The sequence below is a fragment of the Panthera tigris genome, chromosome X, assembly GCF_018350195.1.
Source record: "Panthera tigris isolate Pti1 chromosome X, P.tigris_Pti1_mat1.1, whole genome shotgun sequence".
Lineage (NCBI taxonomy): Eukaryota > Metazoa > Chordata > Mammalia > Carnivora > Felidae > Panthera > Panthera tigris.
In genome coordinates, this window is record NC_056677.1 from 19,697,831 (window position 1) to 19,718,950 (window position 21,120).

General features: G+C 42.2%; 1 protein-coding gene across 5 annotated transcripts in view; it reads right to left on the reverse strand.

The window, feature by feature from the left end:
• Positions 1 to 445: 445 nt before the first annotated feature.
• Positions 446 to 21,120, reverse strand: part of ACOT9 (acyl-CoA thioesterase 9) — a 44,821-nt gene continuing 24,146 nt past the window's right edge. For all 5 annotated transcript variants that reach the window (XM_042974011.1, XM_042974009.1, XM_042974007.1 and 2 more), the window contains 12 exons: positions 20,838 to 21,008; positions 20,546 to 20,583; positions 16,668 to 16,751; positions 15,925 to 16,028; positions 9,885 to 9,958; positions 7,741 to 7,808; positions 6,896 to 7,007; positions 6,643 to 6,733; positions 6,381 to 6,466; positions 5,873 to 5,960; positions 5,560 to 5,710; positions 446 to 5,108 (listed from right to left, as the gene is read on the reverse strand). In XM_042974011.1, the coding sequence (XP_042829945.1) occupies positions 5,020 to 5,108; positions 5,560 to 5,710; positions 5,873 to 5,960; positions 6,381 to 6,466; positions 6,643 to 6,733; positions 6,896 to 7,007; positions 7,741 to 7,808; positions 9,885 to 9,958; positions 15,925 to 16,028; positions 16,668 to 16,751; positions 20,546 to 20,583; positions 20,838 to 21,008 (1,156 nt within the window). In that variant the 3' untranslated portion in view covers positions 446 to 5,019. The remainder of the gene's footprint in view (positions 5,109 to 5,559; positions 5,711 to 5,872; positions 5,961 to 6,380; positions 6,467 to 6,642; positions 6,734 to 6,895; positions 7,008 to 7,740; positions 7,809 to 9,884; positions 9,959 to 15,924; positions 16,029 to 16,667; positions 16,752 to 20,545; positions 20,584 to 20,837; positions 21,009 to 21,120) is intronic.

Genomic DNA, 21,120 nt, shown 5'->3' on the forward strand with positions numbered 1-21,120 from the left:
GGGGAGCATGAGAAGCTACAATACAGGGATGAGGGAAGGTTTCCCACAGGCAAGGAGTTCGCATTTCCTACTACTTCACCGAAGGCCATTTCACATCCAAGTGTACTGTCCTTTTATAAAAAGACAGTACTTGGGACTCTGTCTCAAGAGATGAAGCACTAACTGGTTTTCCTCTATGATAATCCTTCGGGAGATGGCATGTGCTTTACAGGTGATTGGTTAGGGTTAAAGGCGTGTGGCCAAGGTCAGATGAAGGTAAGAAGTGAAACTCATTAACTTCAAGCTATGGCCATTTGTACAGCTCAGTCAGGACATCAGAAACTGGATCTATGAGTTTTCTATTAAAGGTAGTATGCTGCACTGTAACCCAAAGGCCACCAGGTGGCGCCAGCCACACGGAAATGGCACAGCGACTTGCTGTGTCCTAAGACCCTATCAGGCTAAACTAAAAGAGCAACAACGCTCAAATGGCTTTGTTATTGTTGTTTTGGGGTTTTTTACAACTCTAAAGGTAAAACTTCAAAATTCTGATCAACCTAAGTACAGCTCAAGTACACATCTTTATTTGTATTGAGTGTACGCCTTCCATCAATGACCGTGACCCAATTAGTACATTTTACACTGTGACCTAGTACACATAAATGTATGCACCATGCACATGTCTAACAAGTTCCACATAATACCACTACTAGGCATGATGTGTTATACAGTCTTCTTATAAACGTATATAAGGTGTAGGTATGTATATATGTAATCAGGATGAAATAAACACCTGCTGTATCAATACCTTGTCATGTGTAATTTTCATTTTACTTCCATTAGGGTTTTGTTCATTTGTTTTAGCCATCCTATTCCCTCTACTAAAGATGCACAATTTCTGTGACACAAACCAAAATATCTTACCCTTTTTTTGGTTACTTTAATCCTTTCTCTGAGATACTAATTTCTCAATGCCTCTGGATTACTGAATGGTCTTCAGAAGGGCTTTTTTTATATCTTAAATAGGACTTGATTTTTAAGATGATATGCAGTATATTCATTAAAATATTTCACTAACCAAACAGCCGAATCAAGCAAAACAATATAGGCCTAAATCAAGGGACTATGGAATGAAGAAGGTGCCCCTCCTTTTATGGGATGGGAAACAACTTGAAGAGATGAAGCCCTTAGCCCACTCCCAGACCTAGCCAGTGGCAGAGAGCCCTAGGCAAGACCTCCCAGGTATGGACATTCACGCCAACACTACTTCACATCACTGCACACTGCCTTCCAGAAACCCGCCCTTTGGGTGAAAGGACCCCCAAATCCACCTCAGATTGATCCCCTTAGATTAAAAGTTTTATGACACGAGAGTCTCATCTAAAAGCAACATGATGAGTCAAGACCGTTAAATCCATTTTTGAACTTGCTCAATCTTTTTTAATTCCTCTTTCTGGTTACCTATTTTACAGTAATGCATTATTTGTAGCCCAGGAAAGGGGGGGGGACCATTCACAAGTCGATTCAGAGAGTCAATCACAAATGCAGTGAAAATCTATTCTATAAGGGAACTAAAATCCCAAAACTATTTCACCATCATCTCTCATGGTTAGAGACCTAACTGTATCCTGAGATTACATATATAGCCCCTGTCCCTTTTGCAGCCTCACCTCTCTCTGCAAAATGTGGGTAACAATGCTATTGACCTCCAAAGGTGGCTGTAAGGATTAAATGAGCAAATACATCTGAATGTCATTAGCATATTGCCTGACACATACTAAGACTCCAATACGTTAGTCATATATAAAAGTTCCTTTTTTATGATGATTACATCTTCTCACTGATTATTGCAGCACTTCACCAACATACAAGTTGTCATGGGGTTCTGGAACCAAATAAAGAATCCCTAACTCCTCTCAAATGTTTTTGTTGTAAAGCATAAAACACTGAATTTGAGCTTGAGGGTCTGGCGAGAAACAAATTGTTAACAAACTTGTCTTCTCCGTATCAAAATGGAAGCAAATATAAACTACCCTTCACCATCCTCTAACGCACTTCCTTTTGCCTCCCTCTTCTCATGTGTGCAATTTATTAATAGGTATTAATAAGAAAAAAAGACCATGGCCAAGTAAGTTTCACAAAAGCTGATTAAACAAAGTTAAACAGGTGTTCTTACGGACCTACTTTTCGGAGTCTTTTGTAACCTAATATGCTTTAAAAACTACCAGAGGAGGGGTATCCTATGTAGTGTTTCCCAGTGTTACTTGTTAATAAATGTTTATACAAGACTATTTCATTAGCACTAGTATCCAAGGTATCTTCTTTGTCAACTTCCAGGACATCACTGATTGTTCCCGGCACGAAAATGGCTTTGAGAGGCAGGAGGATGGTGTAGTTAGGATCTAAAACTCTGGCTGGCTGCTCTTGGAGCCCTCAAGACACCATTTAAAAAATCCAACCAGCCTGTTAAGAGGTCTGGCCAACCTCCACCCGATTCCAGCCACCCCAGCTGAGGTGCCAGATGTTCCGGCCCCAGACACGCCCCCGGCTGCACACAGCTGCCTACAGCTGCCTAGGTGACTGCAGCCAAGGCCACAGGGATAAGAACTCCCCGGGTGGGCCTGGCCATCCCACAGACTCAAATATGCCTTTAGGAAGATAAAGGGTCTTTCTTTCTGCGCAAGCTTATCAAAAAGAAAACTAAAATGTTGAATTCCCTGGGGTGACGGGTGTGGGGTGGGAGGGGAGACTTCCATTCTTCAGCCATCAAGCTCTGGGCTCTGTTCTAAGAGATGAGAGAAAGCAGATCGTCACAGAGAACTCGGGTAGCAAAGGGAATGTGCAGAGTATTCAGGTTCCACAAGAAATGGATCCACGGCATCACAAGGGCACGCACAACATAGTGCACAGCATATCAGTGTCAATTCTTCTAAAAAACCAGTGTTAAAGACACCATCCTCGAAGACCAACTGAAGAAATGTCTAAGCAAAAAACAAAGAACTTGGTAATAAACGCCTGAAGTAAAATTAGGATGTCTCGGGATGGACAACTCAGTACAAAACCATGTCCAACCCACATTAGGAAATTCCATGCTCAACATGTAATGGTGCTAGGACCGAACACTATCTTTAAAGAGGGACAGAACACTAAATACCTAGAGCCTACTGTATGTCCTTCATACTTCGCTTCATCTCATCTTCTCCAAGTCCTGTATTAAAAATGAAAACCTAAAAAAATTGTTTTGATTTTTATTAATCAAATTAATTTGATTTTGATTAATTTGGTATTAATGAAATTAATGAATTAATTTGGTATTAATGAAAACCTTTAATGGGAGGGAACATGTTCTGAGTTAAGATTCTGATATCCATACCTGAACTAGTAATTTAACTAAAAACACAATAAGCAATTTTTTAAAGTTCAATCTCGGCAAAATTCAAAGACAGCCCGTTAACAAATATCCTTTTTCACCTATCAAAAGGGCAAAGATGTTTAAAAAGAATAAAACTTGGCAAACTTCAGGGAAATCGATGAATGAATGAAGGTCTCCAACTGTTCTAGAAGGTTATGTGAAATGCATATTCAAAGCCTTCAATGTGTGCACACTATTCTGACCTAGGTATCACTTCTCTGCAATTTTCCTAAGGAAATCATTTAAAGGTTAAATATTTTAGCTATTTAGGATATTTACTGGAACCATGCTTAGAATAGCAAGAAAAGTTCTAGAAAGAATCTCAGTGAATAAGCAAAAAATGTTTAAATGTATAACATATAATCTGTACGACAGCAGACAGTAGGTCTCTTCATTGAACTGCCCTTAACACATTCACACAACTCCCAGAGTCCCCACCGAGTCACAGGTAAATCTGCAAAATGCTGTACTGAAGGGCCCAGAGAAGCTCAGGATGGTGCAAGTACAGTGTGGGGAAACACCTTGCCAGAGAGGACTCTTTTCTTCCCAAAAGCCTGGTTTTTGTCTCTCCCGGACTCAATCGACCTCCCATCCCATCAAGAAAGAAACTTTGTCTTGGCTAGACTCATGAGAATACCTCCCTTTGGGTTCCTAGGTGACACTATGATCCTGGACACAGAAAGCAGTCCCATGTACTGGTCAAGCGTGCCCTGACGCCACACTGCCTGCCTCTGAATGCCAGCACCACCACTTACTAGCTGTGAGACCATGAGCAGGTCACTTAACCTGTCTGTGCTTGAGTGACCTAACCTGAGAGGGTTAGAGAACCTACCTCTAGTGGTGGTAGAAGAAATACATGAGCTAATACACGTCAAGTGCTCAGGACAGTGCCTTAGCACATGGCAAGTGTTCAGCAAGCATAAGCAGCCATTATTGTCACTGTTCCTGTTTTTGAATCAGATATATCCTGGCCAGCTCCGAGTAGAGTGTGAAAAGCTATCTGGTGAACGAAAGAATGAACACATGGTCCTGTGTGTCCTCATACAGATCATCTCTGAACACCTCCTCTTGGTATGGCTTTAGGCTTAAAGCTTCCCACAAATCCTTCCAAATGCCTTACCTTTTGTTCGCTCCCTTCACCCCGACGTTTCATCTGCCTCCTGCCAACAACCAAAGCTGGGAAGGAGAGGCAGGCAAAACACAGAGGACTCATGTAGGGTTGATGGGATTTAGACAATACAGGGGAACTGCAGCGTCAGGCTTAAGGAATACCCTCCAAATACCTTGGCAGGAAACTGCACATACGGATAGCTTGTGATAAGCTTAAGAAAAGAAACGTTTCCAACTGCATATAAAGGCATTCTGCCCTCATTTCTTTACCACACAGGAGGTGACATGGTAGGTTTCTAATTTAAATTGTCTTGAGAGTGTTTATTGTTTAATAACTCCCTCTTCCTCTGCCCCACCCAGCCACTCTCTTGTTCTGCTTTGCTGATCATCCTAAAGGTTGAATACATTCTTCTTCTCAACAGAGGATGAGAATAAAGACTGAAACCAAAACACTTGATCGGGCTTTCAACAGGCACTATGCCACCGTGGAGGGCTGCTCTTAAACAAGCATGGTTTTCCTAGGGCTCCACAAGGTAGTCCTTTCTCAAGTTCGCCGGTACACTCATGGAGTTGAAATGCCGCTGCCCATCTAAATACAACATGGACTCTGAAACACAAAAGAGAGAACCATGGAGAAGCCCATGGCACCTTACAAAATCATTGTACGGACAGCTAGGCTACTTGGGAACAAGAGGGCAACAAGGAGCGTGCAAAAATGGCTCTAGGCAGGCCCTGTCGGGCTGGGGGTGTGCAAGGATCCTGAGGGGTGAGCCTCGACTCGTGCCCCTTTCCTGTGGCTGCACCAGTCTCTGACCACCAGTGGCCGCTTACAGCTGGACTGACCCTTCAGACGGTAGCCAGGTCAGGCAGAGCAGCGACGGCAGCCTGCAGGCCATTAGGCATCCTGGCCGTCAAGGCTGCAGACCCTCGAAAGCGCTATCTCCTAGAGATATGCTCTTGGAGCTAAGAGGCGTCTCTATACTTCCTACAACAATTTAAAAGAAGAAAAATTTCTTTATACGTTCTTCCATTCACTAAGGACAGACATTGCTGCTTACCTCCGTAGGTTCTGGGGAAAACCAAGGGCACTTCTTTTTCTGACATGAACGTGAAATGGAAGACATTGGTGGTCATATGCTCTTTATTCGCAAGAGAGGCCACCTCACTGTGCACTCTGACTTGAATGTAATTGTCCCGAGTAAAGCAAACCTAAGAGATTTAGACCTGATAGTTAGTCAAGTGCATTAGGAAGGGGAGAAAAGCCAGTCATAAGAGAAACAGTGGCTTTAGAATTAAAAAAAAAAAAAAAAAAACCTTCTCTTCTGGGCCCGAGTGATAAAAAATTTATTTCATCCCTCATCGCACACCTACCTGCGAAGAAAGAAACAGCAGTGATCCAACCTCAACGGGTTTCTGAAACATGATATCATCCACTGCTACTACAAACGGTCGGGAACCACTAACAGACAAAGGCAGAATTTGGGTCAAACACAAAATTCAGATGTCTATTTCTCCCCTAACAATCAGCTGAAGCAAAACGTGAATGATAAGAGAATAAACCTAGGGAAGGGGCAAATAATCATACCAGTGAGAAATGGTAAGGGATGCCAATGTGACGAGATCACCACTCTATCTTTTCCTTTCTGCATTGTCATCACCTTTTCTCAGTAGGTCTTTAATGCACTAACTGACAAAGTCAGAGCAACAGCCTTTGAAAATGAAGACCAAGTGGAGGTGGTATCAGTGTGAAATTGATTGAAAAACAAAGCACATACCCCAACACATCCAGACTGGCCTAAAATGGTTCATTTCAATGGGGTACTGCAAACTGTCTCTCAGAAGCTGAATACTTTTACTGGCGCCACACTGCCAAACTCACCCAAAGTTACAAGCAGTAGCCCATCCAAGTTCATACGCTTTCCTCATAAGGAAACCGCCAAAGATCCGATTGAAAATGTTCCGCTCCTATAGGGCATAAAATAATTATTAACAAATACAAGCTCACGACCACCCTCATATACAGAACAAAGGAATTAACAATGCCACAGAACAGAGGTCAGTTTGAAGGCGGATCAAATTTTAGATGAGAATCACCAAAGCAAGTTATCCTCTTTAGAAGATTTTTCATTGGCTTACAATACCTGAGGATGGCAAATTTCCAAGCTCTTCAGTTTTGAATCCTCCATCCACACCGCATGAGGGGGTAAAACTCGACTTTGAAAACTTATAGTCCTGTACAAAAGGAGATTCAGGAAACCCTCTTAATGCCATGCTTTTACTGATGAAAGGTAAAATATATGCAAACAACTCCCAAGATGTTGAGGCCCACGTGGCTCTGGAGAAGGCCAAGGTTTAAATGCTTTCCCAACCTGGAATCTCACCACCCTAACTTACTTTGGATCGAGCGTGCTAAGAAACATCTCATGTATGGTTGTCCTCTCCTCGGCACTGGGAGCCATTTTCAGTAATGACGTGGAGCTGAAGGCAACCCTTCTCCCCTTGTTCACTGGAACACAGGACGACAAGGAGCTACGATCAGGAGGGTCCCACTGCAGCACTGCGGTTACTGACCTTGGCTGCCTCGGACCCTACAAAGGCAGTATCTCCTGACTTCAAAAAGCCCACCGGAAATTGTACATATATCCCAAAGAAGGCTGCTGAGGCTACATAAAGTGTCCAGCGACTCCCTGCTTTCACACGGAAATTACACTGGCTCAGTGTGAGACCACTTAAAGACCACACTTAGACCATCCAGGGCGCCTGGGTGGCTCGGCTGGTTAAACGTCCAACTTCAGCTCAGGTCATGATCTCATGGTCCGTGAGTTTGAGTCCCCCATTGGGCTCTGCACTGTCAGTGTGGAGCCCACTTCAGATCCTCCGTCTCCCTCTCTCTCTGCCTCTCTCTCTCTAAAATAAAATAAACATTTAAAAAAGTTTTTAAAAAGACCATCCTGAACCAGAGCCCTGACCAGCAGTTATTTCACTAAGATACATTTCCCATTTTACTAAAAATGAGAAAACAAATTTTTGCACTTAACAAATATTGTCTAATCAGGAAAACTGTTAAACTATGGATTCTGGAACCAAAAATAAGGTATTTTTAATTTCAATAAATTCTCAGCATGAATAAGACTACTTGACTGGTATGAACAGTCCATACATGCTCTTAAATAACCTCTTCTGCAGTACAGCTAGTGTGCTTTGCAGAACCGTATCTTATTATAAACAAATTAATATACATTCTCCTTGTCTAAAGAGTTCTTCTTCCTCTGGGCTTTCAAGGATGAGTGGATTTACAAATGCCGGCCTAAAGAGAAGAAAAGAAAAGAATACAGTTTAAGAGGCTTATAAATACAGTTTTCCCCAGGAAAGGTGGAAGGTGAACAATTTACCCACTGGTTTCCAAGTCTCTGCTGTTTGTTTTAGGTAATGCTTACTCACTGTTTCATATAATAACCCAGGAACAAGTAAGGAGCCCTCTAGTTACAGAGTAAGCTGTACACTAGAAAGTTCCCATTATAAAAAGAACACTGCCTCTCACCAAAAAGTTTCCCCTGATTGTCATAACGAGGAAACAGTCAAAAATACACTGTAGAACATTCTACAGGACAACTGGCCTGGACCCTTCCAAAAATGTCAACGTCTTCAGAGATAGAAAATGGCAGGGGGATGCTTTAAAAAAAAAACAACATAATAACTACATGCCATACATGATCTTCAATCAGATACTGACCCAGGGGAAAGAGCTATAAAAGATATTTTAGGGACAAATGGCAAAGTTTGAATATGGATTGTATATTAGATAACATAACTGTCTCACTTAAATTTCTTGGATATAATAAAGGCATCGAGGCTTTGTAACAGAATAACCTTATTATTAGGAGACAGATGATGGACTATCCAGGGGTGAAGTAGTCTCAAACTTACTTTCAAATGATTCAGGGAAAGAGTGTGTACATGTGTGTATTTATATAGAGAGGGTAAGACAAAATATCAATTGGTGAATTGAAGGTGAGGGCTCTCTGGGTGCTCACTGCATCATTCTACTTTTCTGAAGGTGGCAAATTTCTCAAAAGAGAAAACAGATAAAGGGGGGGGGTGCTTTCACTGTGGTAGAATCCAAAGATTTGATGAAACAACAATGGAAACAATGGGAGAGAAATTTTAAATAATGCCACAGGGCCGGAAAGGAGTCCCCCACCCAGGGCCAGCCCCTAGGACCCGCAGGTCTGCCCAGCCCAGTGGGAAAGTGAAGAGTAGCATTCTACACTCACATCTGTTTGACCTTAACTCACTCTTCCAAGGCAGTTTTTCATGAGGCAGCAAAGATTTCTCAATGAGGACCCCTACCTCAAGTTTCTAATACAAATTAGATTCCCACAGGCCCCCAGACCCTGTCCTATACCAATAGCAATCCTGTACTATTTCCTCCCAGCCCAGAACCCACCCCCCACAGTTCAACAGTTTTTTCCCCCCGTTCGAATGCCTTCCGGGTGACTGCTGTTAGGAACCAAGAATTCAACTTAAGGGGAAAAAAGTATGAAGCCAAATAAGTTAAAATCTGTAAAGTTCAATCTGACTTGGAATTGATGGTACATTAACTCACGAGGTCCGATATTTGTTGCTTTTTAATATACATCCTAACTCTGTCCACTGAAAAGGCTTAGAAATAATGACAAATGAGTAGAAAATATAGTTCTAGTGCCCAGATTCTGGTCTCTAAACACCAGTACTCACTAAGAGGAACCCCAAGACTCCTCAGAGAAATGGCTGATTCTGGGCCTGAGGAAGAAAATGTGTTAAGTGAGCCCAAGATATCCCACCGTACCAGAGAACAGGAAGACTGGCGGGGAAATGTGAAACAAGTTTACTCCAGGAGCCGGCTTAAAGGAGCTCCCACTGCCCAAACACAGTATGCTCTGAGCATCAAGAACAATGGCTGCAACTTACTGAAATACATTTACTATTAAAATCCATGAATTCATTGGGGCGCCTGGGGGGCTCAGTCAGTTAAGCGTCCAACTTTGGCTCAGGTCACGATCTCACGGTCTGTGAGTTTAAGCCCCGCATCGGGCTCTGTGCTGACAGTTCGGAGCCTGGAGCCTGCTTCACATTCTGTGTCTCCCTCTCTCTCTGCCCCTCCCCTGCTCACTCTGTCTCTCGCTCTCTCTCTCTCTCTCAAAAAAATAAACATTTAAAAAAATAAAATATAATAAAGAAAATAATACATTTTTAATAAAGAGATGAAGCAAATACGGCAAAAGTGTTAAAACTTCTAAGTCTAGGTGATGAGTATATGGAAATTTCATTATAGTCTTCTCTCCAGTTTTGTGTATCTTTGAAGTTTTCCAAAATAAAGAATTAGGAAAAAAACAGCAATTACCCTTGATTTTCAGAATCACGAGCCACCATTACAAAGGTTGCATCCAAAACAGGACAAAATTCATTGCCGTGTAACTAAAGAACAGTGGAAAGAAAATACAGACATAAGAAATACATTTAACAAGAAGACCTATGACAATTCTAACAGATGTCATGCATGCTTTGGAAAGGGCTGCAATTAGAAAAAGAAAAGTGCTGGGGCACCTGGGTGGCTCAGCAGGTTAAGGGTCCGACTTCGGCTCGGGTCATGATCTCACGGTTCATGAGTTCGAGCCCCGCATCGGGCTCTGTGCTGACAGCTCAGAGCCCGGAGCCTGTTTCAGATTCTGTGTCTCCCTCTCTCTATGCCCCTCCCCAACTCATGTTCTGTCTCCCTCTGTCTCAAAAATAAATAAACATTAAAAAATTAAAAAAAAAAAAAAGAAAAGTGCATCATTAACCACCATCTGCTGAGTTGCCAGACACAGAACTAAGCTCTGGGTGGGAATGGAGCAAGACCAAGAAGGCTGTGGTCTTGGAAAAGGAGAAAGACACCCCAAAATTCAAACAGTACACCATGCGAGAAGGGCTGGGATGGACATGACCTACGGGCTTTGGAAGTGTGCGTGACTGAGACTCAAGGGCAAGGGTCACAGAGGGACCCTCTGCATCAATGTCACTTAACTGTCCTGCATTATGCAAAGTTCTGGCTTTCTTGAGGCCTACCTGTCCTCACAATGGCACACAAAGCCAGGTGAAGTGCCCACCGCTCTCATGGACATTAGAATATTCAGGTAACTTCAGTATGCCAGCTACCAGCACACGTTTGTGCCCCCTTAGCTGAGCGTAGGGGGCTCCCAAGAAGGGGTAAGGATCACTGGTCATTCCATGTAATGAGTGAAATAGTTACAATGTACAAGCCTTTGAGGCTTTGAGGTATTTCTTCATTCTCTAGGAATCTGTACTTCCAGGGAAGTTATATCATAAAGTCCTATCATAAGCTGAGGGCATACTAGGCTCACTCTTCAACAAACCTCCTCGCTGCTGTCTGTTCAGGCCCACATCGCCTTCCCCCTCAACCTTCTTCCCACATCTGCTCTAAGCTTGCTGGCAATATATATAAAGCTCTCCACGACAGAGTCCAGATTCCTCTCTGCTCACCAAACACGCCCCTCACACCTGCAACCTTTCCCTAAGCACACCTGACAACTTGGAGGTCTGGAATGTACCGTGCTGTTGAACGCCTCCCATCCATGCCTGAGCCTGGGCCTTCCTCACAGCCACCTTCCTCAAGACACTTTTCCCCACCCCTGCCCCCTCCCCAGGCAGAGTTCATCATCCCTTCCTTGGTTTGCCACCAGAGTGGAAATAAAGTCCTCCCTGAAAGTGGTACTCAATGTAACAGAGATGGATACTATTCCCACGGGGAACACTTGGAAATGTGCAGAACTGGTTTTGGTTGTCACACGGCTTGAGGGACATCACTAGCCGGGCAGGGGTAACCAAGGAGCTAAACACCTCACAGTGCGGGGGACTGTCCTGCATAACTAAGAATTTTTCCTACATCCAATGCCAGTAGTGCCTCTGTTGAGAAAAGCTGCATGATACTTAATATATTACAGATCCTCCTCGACTTACAGCGAGGTCACATCCCCACAAATCCATCATAAATTGAAAATATCTTAAGTCAAGAATGCATTTAATACACATAAACTACAGAACATCACAGCTTACCTAGCCTACCTTAAACATGCTCAGAACACTTATATTAGCCTGCAATTGGGCAAAAGCATCTAACATAAAGCCTAGTTAATAACAATGTGTTGAATATGTCAGGGAACTTATTTAATACTGTTCAGAGAGTATAAAACAGAAAAGCCATATGGGGACAGGCGGGTTGCAAGTGCGTCAGTCCTCTACCCTCCTGATGGCGTGGCTGACCAGGAACTACAACTCACTGCCACTGCCCAGCACCACATATCACCAGCCCAGAAAAAGATCAAAATTCAAACTTTAAAGTACACTTTCTACTGAACACTCTTTCACACCATCATAAAGCCAAAAAATAGGAAGTCAAACCACCCTAAGTCAGGGACCATCTGTATATCATAATCACCGACTGCAGCACGCTTTTCTTGAGGACAAAGACCATTTTTACTCACATTTGTATGCCTAGCACTTAGCACAAAGACTGGCAGATAGAAGATAATCAATGATTGATGATGTATATGAGTTGAGGCAGAAAATTATCAAGCACTACTAGAATGTAAACTGTAAGAGAATGAAACGTTGTTTAGCTCACTGCTATACACTGAGCACAGAACACGCATTCGATAAACTGCTAAGTGAATGTTAAATGAATGGACACGAGGAAGTGGGCTAGGTGACTCACACCCAGATGCTGCTTATGTCAAGGAGCCTACAGTGTAGTCGAAGAGAAAAGATGTGTTCATATGCAGCTCTGCGGAGGAGAAGAGCAGGTACCAGGAGGAAGAATCAGAAGTCATGGGGAAGGAACAGGCACTATGAGCTGGAAGGATCAGGGAAGGATTGAGCATAAGGTGGCCTGGAAGCAGAGGTAGAATACGAATGTGTGGAGCCAGAACATGAGGATTTCAGGCAAGAAAAAAGAATAAGCAATGATACTCATCCTACTCACTCACTGTTTACATTATGGTTTATTATAACGAACACCTACTAGTGCCAAGCATCAAGAATGCGAAATTGAGGGGCCCCTGGGTGGTTCAGTCGGTTAAGCGTCCAACTTCAGGGCAGGTCATGATCTCTCAGTTTGTGCATTTGAGCCCCACATCGGGCTCTGTGCTGACAGCTCAGAGCCTGGAGCCTGCTTCAGATTCTGGCCTCCCTCTCTTTCTGTCCCTCCCCTCGCTCACTCTCTCTCTCTCTCTCTCTCTCTCTGTCTCTCAAAAATAAACAAACATTAAAAAAAGAATGCAAAAATGAGTAACTCCCTATTCTTTGAATGCTCAAAATGTCCAGCAGCAAGCTCTAAGAAGGTATAGGAATGATAAGTCAGAGGGAATACAGTTGTAAAGGCAGGTGGGAGCTAGTTTGTGGAGCACCTTAGATCCTAACTAGTCAAAAGAGTTCAGACTTTAATCCACAGATAATGGTCACTGAAGGGTTTGGAGAAGGAAAGCAATGTGATTTAAGATTGCCTTTATAAGATCTAACTCATAAAAATCTGTACAATTAACAGAGAGAGCAAAGACTAGAGGCAGGTAGACCATTAAAAGACAGTTAAGGTACTCACAAAGGAGGCAGTGAGGCCTTGAATGAAACACAGAGGCCGAGAGGAAAGAGAAGAAAGAACTCTCTGGTGGGTTGCTATGGGTGATGAATTTGCAAGACTTGGCAAAAGGCTGTATAGGAAAGGACGAAATTAAAGATATGACAAAGGTTTGGACCCAGGGCAGCAAAGGGGGAAATGGAGGAGGATCAGGATTGGGAAGGAAGCTGAGGTACTCAGTTTGTCACACACCTGATTTAAGGTAGCAAGAGCACGTGTAGGAGGAGAGATAAAACAGGTGTGCAGAAAGATGAGTCTGAAAGTCAAGCCCAGAAAATATTTGGGACCACCTCCATAGTAATGATAATAAATGAACATTATTGTCAACATTTGATTAGTGGTTACTGTGTGACAGGCAATGTACCAACTAATTCCTATGGTTAGGTTGTTTTGTCATTTCATGCTTACCACACAATAAAACATGGTACTATTACTGTTTCCACATTACACTTGAGAAAATGCAAACTCAGAGAAGGTAAGTAATTTACCCACATTCACATGGCTAATAAGCAGCAGAGTTGGGATTTAAACCTACATGTACCTAAACCAGAGGCAAAGCACCTACCGCCAAGCTTCCTATCTGGAATAGAAAGGATCACTCAAGTCTTGAGTTACTAGTCAAAATGGTCAATGAGAAATACAAACTTAAAACAGAAGTTTGTACTTGTCTGACAGTGATTTTCATTGGCCCTCTCCTCACAATAACTCCTGTAACTCTTTTCAACCTATTTGGCCCAGATTCAAATTACCTTGATTCCTATGGCAGGAATCTGAGCAGTCTAGGAATCAACCATGAAGATTAAAAAATGCAGACAGGGGCCGCCTGGACAACCCAGTCGGTTAAATGTCCGACTCTTGACTTCGGCTCAGGTCATGATCCCAGGGTGGTTGCATCAAGCCCCGAGTTGTGCTCCTTACTGGGCATGGAGCCTTCTTGAGATATTCATTCTCATTCTCTCTCTCCCTCCCTCCATCTCCCTCCGCCTCCTCTCCCTCCTCTTCTTCCTCCTCCTCTTCCTCTTCCTCCTCTCTGCCCCTCTCCGCCCCTCAAAACAAATAAACTTAAAAAAAAAAACAGTATGGACTAATCATAGCAGCATCCCCATCATGCTTACTGTGTTTTGTTCTAACAACAGTATTACTGTCAGCTATGACAACATGGAACTTAAAGAATCCAACTGCTTACAGAGAGCCCCAAATAAAAAACTACTTAACTATTTTGACAAAAACTTTAGTTACTGCAGAACAAGCTTTAGACTTTTTCCAAAAGGTGAAGTACTTCATAATTCCAGAAGAGAAAAAGTCTATCTGAATAATGAGCCTACTAAATACTCTGGCGTAACTGAAGAAGTCATTCTTTTTTTTCCTTATTTTTTTTATTTGAGCATAGTTGACAATGTCACATTAGTTTCAGGTGTACAACACAGTGATTCAACAAGTTTATATGTTATGCTGTGCTCACCAGAATGAGTCATTCTTTTTTTTTTTTTTTTGAGAGAGAGAGAGAGAGAGAGAGAGAGAGAGAGAGAGAGAGAGAGAGAGAGAGAGAGAGAGAATATTCCACACAGGCTCTGCACTGTCAGCACGGAGCCCAAGGCAGAGCTCAAACTCAACCGCAAGATCATGATCTGAACCAAAGCTGGCAGCTTACCCGAGCCACCCAGGTGCCCCCAGAATGAGTCATTCTTAAATAAATTTTCACAATGAAACGTGGGACATACTCTGAATTATCTGATTTCTGTGCTATTATCCTCTTTGAGGTACATGTTTCTTGTCAAATTTCTTCATTTCTTTATAACAGCTACTCAAAGTTCTGCTCCTTAGCCGGGCTGTTCCTAACTGCTACATTTAGTCTAAGTGACTGTTATGGGTTGACTTGTGTCCTCCAAAAATATATGAAGTCCTACCCCTTGGTACCTCCGAACATACCTTTACTTAGAAATAGGGCCGTTTCAGATATAATCAGTTAAGATGAGGTCATACTGCAGTAGGGTGGGCCCTTAATCCCATATTACTGATGTCCTTATAAGAAGAGAAGAGGGGCACCTGGCTGGCTCAGTCGGTAGGGCATGCAACTCTCGATCTTGGGGTCATGAGTGTCAGCCCCACGCTGGGCACAGAGATTATTTAATAAAAAAGAAGAAGAAGAGAAGAGACGCAAAGACACAGACACCCAAGCGAAAGAAGCCGAGATCAAAGGGTTCAAGCTGCAAGCCAAGGAATACCAAGGACTGCCACCAAACCATGAGAAGATAGGAAGAAGCAAAGAAGGATTCTCCCCCTACAAATTGTAGAGGGAGCATGGTCATGCTGAAGCCTTGATTCTGGACTTCTGGCTGCCAAACTGTGAGATAATTAATTTGTTATTTTTAGCCACCCAGTTTTTGGTACTTTGTTCCAGCAGCCCGAGGAAACTAACACAGTGACCAGTAAGTACCATTCGTGCCTGATGTAACTCAGACTTTTGTGAAATTCTCTGGGGCAAAACCAGAAATAAGCACCTTGACATGTTTTGAAAGTAATAAACAATGAACCGAGACACCAAACAAAGTGTCAGTCTTTGTCCAGGAAGAACACGTTAATAACCCACCATCTGCATGACACGAATTTTCAATTCTTTTTCTAGAACTGGTGAGCTATATACCTGTCATAGGTATAGCATAGGTAAAAAGCATAGGTAAATATGCTTTTCTTTCGCTGGGACTAGCTGGTTGTATTGGAACAAGCCAGCAACCTTTAGACGAACACATACCTGAAACATTTGCATCTTCACTTCCATGGATGTCTTCCCAACCCAGCTGACATGGCCACTGAACTTGATGTCCTGTTCTGGACTTAAGCTCGTCTTACACATATCTGCGAAACAGAAAGTCAATCTGAGTTCAAACCACACCCCAAATTTTCCGTATTACAAAAGGAAAATTTCATTTTATATTCTGGCAAATTCCACCACTTTTCCTTTTTTCTTTTTTCTTAGTCTTCAAAACTAAAAACAACGTTTTTGACATACAAAAGAGAACTGTACACCTTTTTGAAAAATGTAGACAATGCAAAGAATATAAAAACTAAAACTGGAGGGGCGCCTGAGTAGCTCACTCGGTTAAGCATCGGACTTCAGCTCAGTTCATGGTCTTGCAGTTGGTGGTCTCAGGCCCCACACTGGGCTCTCTACTGATGGCACAGGCTCTGCTTTGGATCCTCTGTCTCCCCCTCTCTCTGCCCTTTTCCCACTTGCACTCTCCCTCTCAAAAATAAATAAACATCATGAAAATAAATAAACAAACATTTTTAAAACTAAAAAAACTGCAATTATGCAAAACCCTTCCACTCAAAGATCATTTTAATAAATATGTATTTTAGTATATACCATGAGACATTTTCAAACACATATATACATAAAAATTTTTCCATAAAACAAAAATATTTCCTCTAATTTCAATAATCTCTTGTGATTACTAAGAATTCTAAGTATCCATAGAAAATAATATTGCTTACCAATCTTGTCCACCAGGGCTGTAACTATAGACAGAGGAGACGCCTTAGCTGAATGAATCTTGGTGTGCATGTAGCAAATGAGAACTGTAAGAAAAAAGAAGAGAACCAAAGAAAGGAAACGCAAGATTATTGCTCAACATTTACAACTGAATCCCTGAATCCATAAAAAGTCTTATCTCGTTTTGAAGACCCAATCCCCCCATATCCCACTAGCAGCTTTATCCTAGGTCCAAAGACTTCTACACATTGAAGTGATTTGGGGATCTTCTAATCTGAGTACCCACTCAATTTTAGATTTGGTCAAGAAGCCGAAGTCTAAAGCCCAAGCCCAGCAGGTGGCCCATCACCACTCCACAGAGACACACTGCCTCAATTAGAAAAAGAACCCAGCACATGAGTCCAACAGCATCAAACATCTTCATAAAAGAGAAACAAATCACAAGGACTCAGCTATCTATTTTCCCTCTGACTCCTTATCATGAAGCAACCATTTCACTTAGAGTTATTTCTCCTTCCTCCTAACACCTTTGACTCCTACACCACCTTGAGACTATCTGTATACTTGCCATATTTTAATAAGCTAAGCATGCTTCTGTGCATTTAAAGTTGTATTATACTCCTGTGTTTAGTGGCCTCCCTGCTTCCCCCATGATTCATTCAAATTTGTATCTTCAGCCCTCAGGACATGGGTCTGCACCCAATAAATATTTGTTAAGTGACAAAAAAATCCTTCCATCCGTGCACCTCCTAACAGATGCACTGGGGGAACGAGAGGCTAAAGGCAAGAAAGTCCACTTAAAGCCTCTGTGGTACCCATAGAATAAATCATATGTGCCTGGCCTATGTCAGTATCGATGGAAAAGAAGAGAATATTTTAATAATCTCTTCAATATGTTAATAATCTCAGGTCTCTAGCTTGCCTGACTGAAGATGGTACACCATTCACTGAAAAAGAGAATAGAGGAAGAATAAAATGGACTATTTTCAACATGTTAAATATGAGAAGCCTAGGGCATATCCAAATGGAGATGTCCAATAGGCGAGAGGGCAAAGTGATCTGGAACTCAGAAAAGCAGGGCGGGAAATGTAGGTTCCTAAGTATTCCACATACTGATAACAAGTGAAGCTCTGGGAGTGTACAGATAAGCAAAAAAAAGGGGAGAAGACAAAACCCTGGGGATAACCAACATTCAAAAGATCACTAGGAAAAGAGGAACAAGGAACAGCCAGAGAGGTAGAAGTGTCACAAAGCCCAAGGATGAGCTCAACAATATTTATCAGGAACCACAATAGGGTCAGGTAAACCCTGAAAAGCACCCATTAGATCACAAAATAAGGGGGAAAATGGAGAGCTTGGCAAGAGCAGTTCAATGGCTCTGAGGAACAGAAGCCAGCAAGTGTGAGAATGAGAAATAAACAGGAAGTCATGATACAGAGGCAGTAAGAGCAAATGACTTTTTCCAACTCTTTCCATAAAGTTAGCTCTGAAGTGAAAGAGAAAGATAGTTTGACAGTGTTCTAAGGGAAGGAGATTTTACCTACTTTCCATTATAAGATGGAAGAGCCTTGAATATGTTTAGAAGGTGAGGGAATGTGAAGCTGAGAAACGGCTTGCAATATGAGAGAGAAAGATTAGGTGATAAGGCAAGTTCTTTAAAGAACTTGAAGGAACAGAATCAAGTGGAGAGGTGAAAAGAATGGCCATAAACAGGAGGCAATGAGGAAAAAACAGGTTAATGCCAAGGGAATCTGTGTATTTAGGGACACCTAAGTAAACCAAAGTCAAGAGTGTGTGTGTGTGTGTGTGTGTGTGTGTGTGTGTGCGCGCGCGCACGCGCATGTGTGTGTAGTTTTTGTTAAAACGCCAATAAGAATGTTTAACTGAATTTATTTAATCTGAAGAAACATGCAGCTAGGTATAAGCCTAACAATGGACTCATTTCTATATTGTAGAAGTCATTAGACCCTTTCTTTAAACCCATTCCCAACAGTTCAGTCCAAAAGTCATTAGTGAGAGCAAGCAAGGTAGCCCAGAGTAAGGTGCTAAAGCCCAAACAGGGCCGGAGGACATAAAAAGAGAAGGCAACAAAAGCAATGGCCCAGCATGTTGCAGCTTGAACACAATGAGGAGGGTGACCCAGCAGAACAGGACCTGGTATGAATCCCAGTGAGGTGAGGGGAGCATCCATGAGAGGCTAGGGGTGGCAGAGATAAGAAATGAGCTACATACAGGGGGACCTTACCAAACAAGTAAATAGATTTAGAATAATGGAGCCAGCTGGGAAGAGGCATTACAAATATGAAAAGGGGGAAATGAATGAAACTGTGGTGCTGATCCAGAATTGCAACTGCCAGTGTGAGCCCATGGTCTTCAGAGATGGATAGACAGACATAGATATAAATTTATGTGCATGTGCAAATATTCTCCAGCTTTTCCACTGAAAGAACATGGGAGCAGTGACACCCCAGCAGCAGTGACCACTCCCAGTACCCCTATCTTGGTTTCTAATTACCATTCCCTATCAAAAAGAACCAGAGCTCCTTGGAGATTTGGCTGATTCCAGGACTGAGGCAGGGAAAGTACAAATGAGCCTAGGAGGTCTTATTGTGCCAGAAAGTAAAGAAGTGCTCAAAGAATGATGGGGACACATTAAAAAAACACAGAAGTCAGCTTGAAGGGATTGGGACAGTCCCGGCACAATTTGAGCACCACAAGAGATGACAGCGACATATTACAATCCATTCAATAAAATAGGAATCCTTGAGTCCATACTGATTTTAAAATAATACATTGGAAGTCTGAGAAGGAATGGAATGTTTATAAGATCTGAAATTACCTGCCAACCAGGTACTTATTAATTACAAAAGCGCAAAGAGTAACTTTACAGTGAAGAACCCCGACATACACTGCCTTCATCAGAGAACCAAAGTTAACATCCCAGTAATGGGACAAATGAGAATTATGCACCAGTTGATGAGATGCAATAAGAACACATCATCCCTTCTGTGGTGTTCCTGCCAAAGGTGCATGTCTCAAATCCCATCTTGGGGAAGCATAAAATAAATCCAAATTGAAAGAAATTGTACAAAAGAACTGGCCTATAACCTTCAAAAGTATTAAGGTCATGAAAGTCAGAGAAATACTGAGGAGCTATTCCTGACACAACAATTAAATGCAACATGTGATTAAGAAATGGATCCCTTCTGGGGCACCTGGGTGGCTCAGTCAGTCGGGTGTCCGACTTCGGCTCAGGTCATGATCTCACAGCTCGTGGGTTCGAGCCCCGTGTCGGGCTCTATGCTGACAGCTCAGAGCCTGGAGCCTGCTTCAGATTCTGTGTCTCCCTCTCTCTCTGCCCCTCCCCTGCTCACACTCTTGGTGTCTCTCTCTCAAAAATAAATAAACATTAAAAAAAAAAAAGAAAGAAATGGATTCCTTCTGCTACAAAGGACCACTGGTGAAGGCTGAGTTGCGTCCAAGAATCAAACAGTCTAATGTATCAGGGTTAACTTCCCAATGTTGACAGTTGTATTGTGGTTATGTAGGAGAATGTCCTGGTTTGTAGGAAATACTGTTCTCTCACATGATTCAAAGAAAAAGAATTCTTTGTACTGTACGAACAACTTTTCCAAAAACTTAAGACTTTTTGAAAAGTTATTAGAAAGAAGGACTACTCGGATTATAACTGTTCAGCAGGAATCTACATTTTCAGGAAAAAAATTATGACAATTCAGAGGCAATAGTTGCCCTTCTTTTACTGCTCTTTTAGAATGTCCTCATCTGGGCAAGTTAAAGAATTAAAAAGGCCCTTTCCAGCCAAATGATTCAATATATAGCTATAACTATCTATTTAGAAATACTAAAATAATACCAGTACCTCCTAGGCTGTCAAGATCCTCAAGAATCCTGCCAAATCTGTGAAACAAAGAACACTGTGATTAAATGAAAATCATGATGATCACCCCTTAAAAAATGAATAACACAGTTTGGGTGGATGAAAGGTTCTAAAATTGCAGCGATGACTGCACGACTCTGCAAATATACTAAAACCACACAACTGCACACTTTACATAGGTGGACAGTATGGTGTGTAAATTACATCTCAAAGTTTTAGTAACAAAAGAAATAAAAACAAATAAATGACATAAATAAAAAGAGTGCCGTTTTACCTGATGGTGTTTTGAACAGTCAAGTATTTCTCTCGTAATTCAGGCTGACTACCCAAAGGCAAGAGAACCTCGATATAACTGTCTTTCATTCTCCTGGGTGGCAGTCCTTTCTGTGACTGAGCCAAAAAACTCTGAAGTAATTTTCTTTCCTCCATTGCTTTCACATGGTCTCTGAGAAGAAAGGAGGCAAACTACATGAAACACAGGGGGCAGTGCGATCCCACATGCCATTGACATTCAGGCTGGTCAGACCCTATCAAAGAAGGAAAAAGGTCTGGACCTG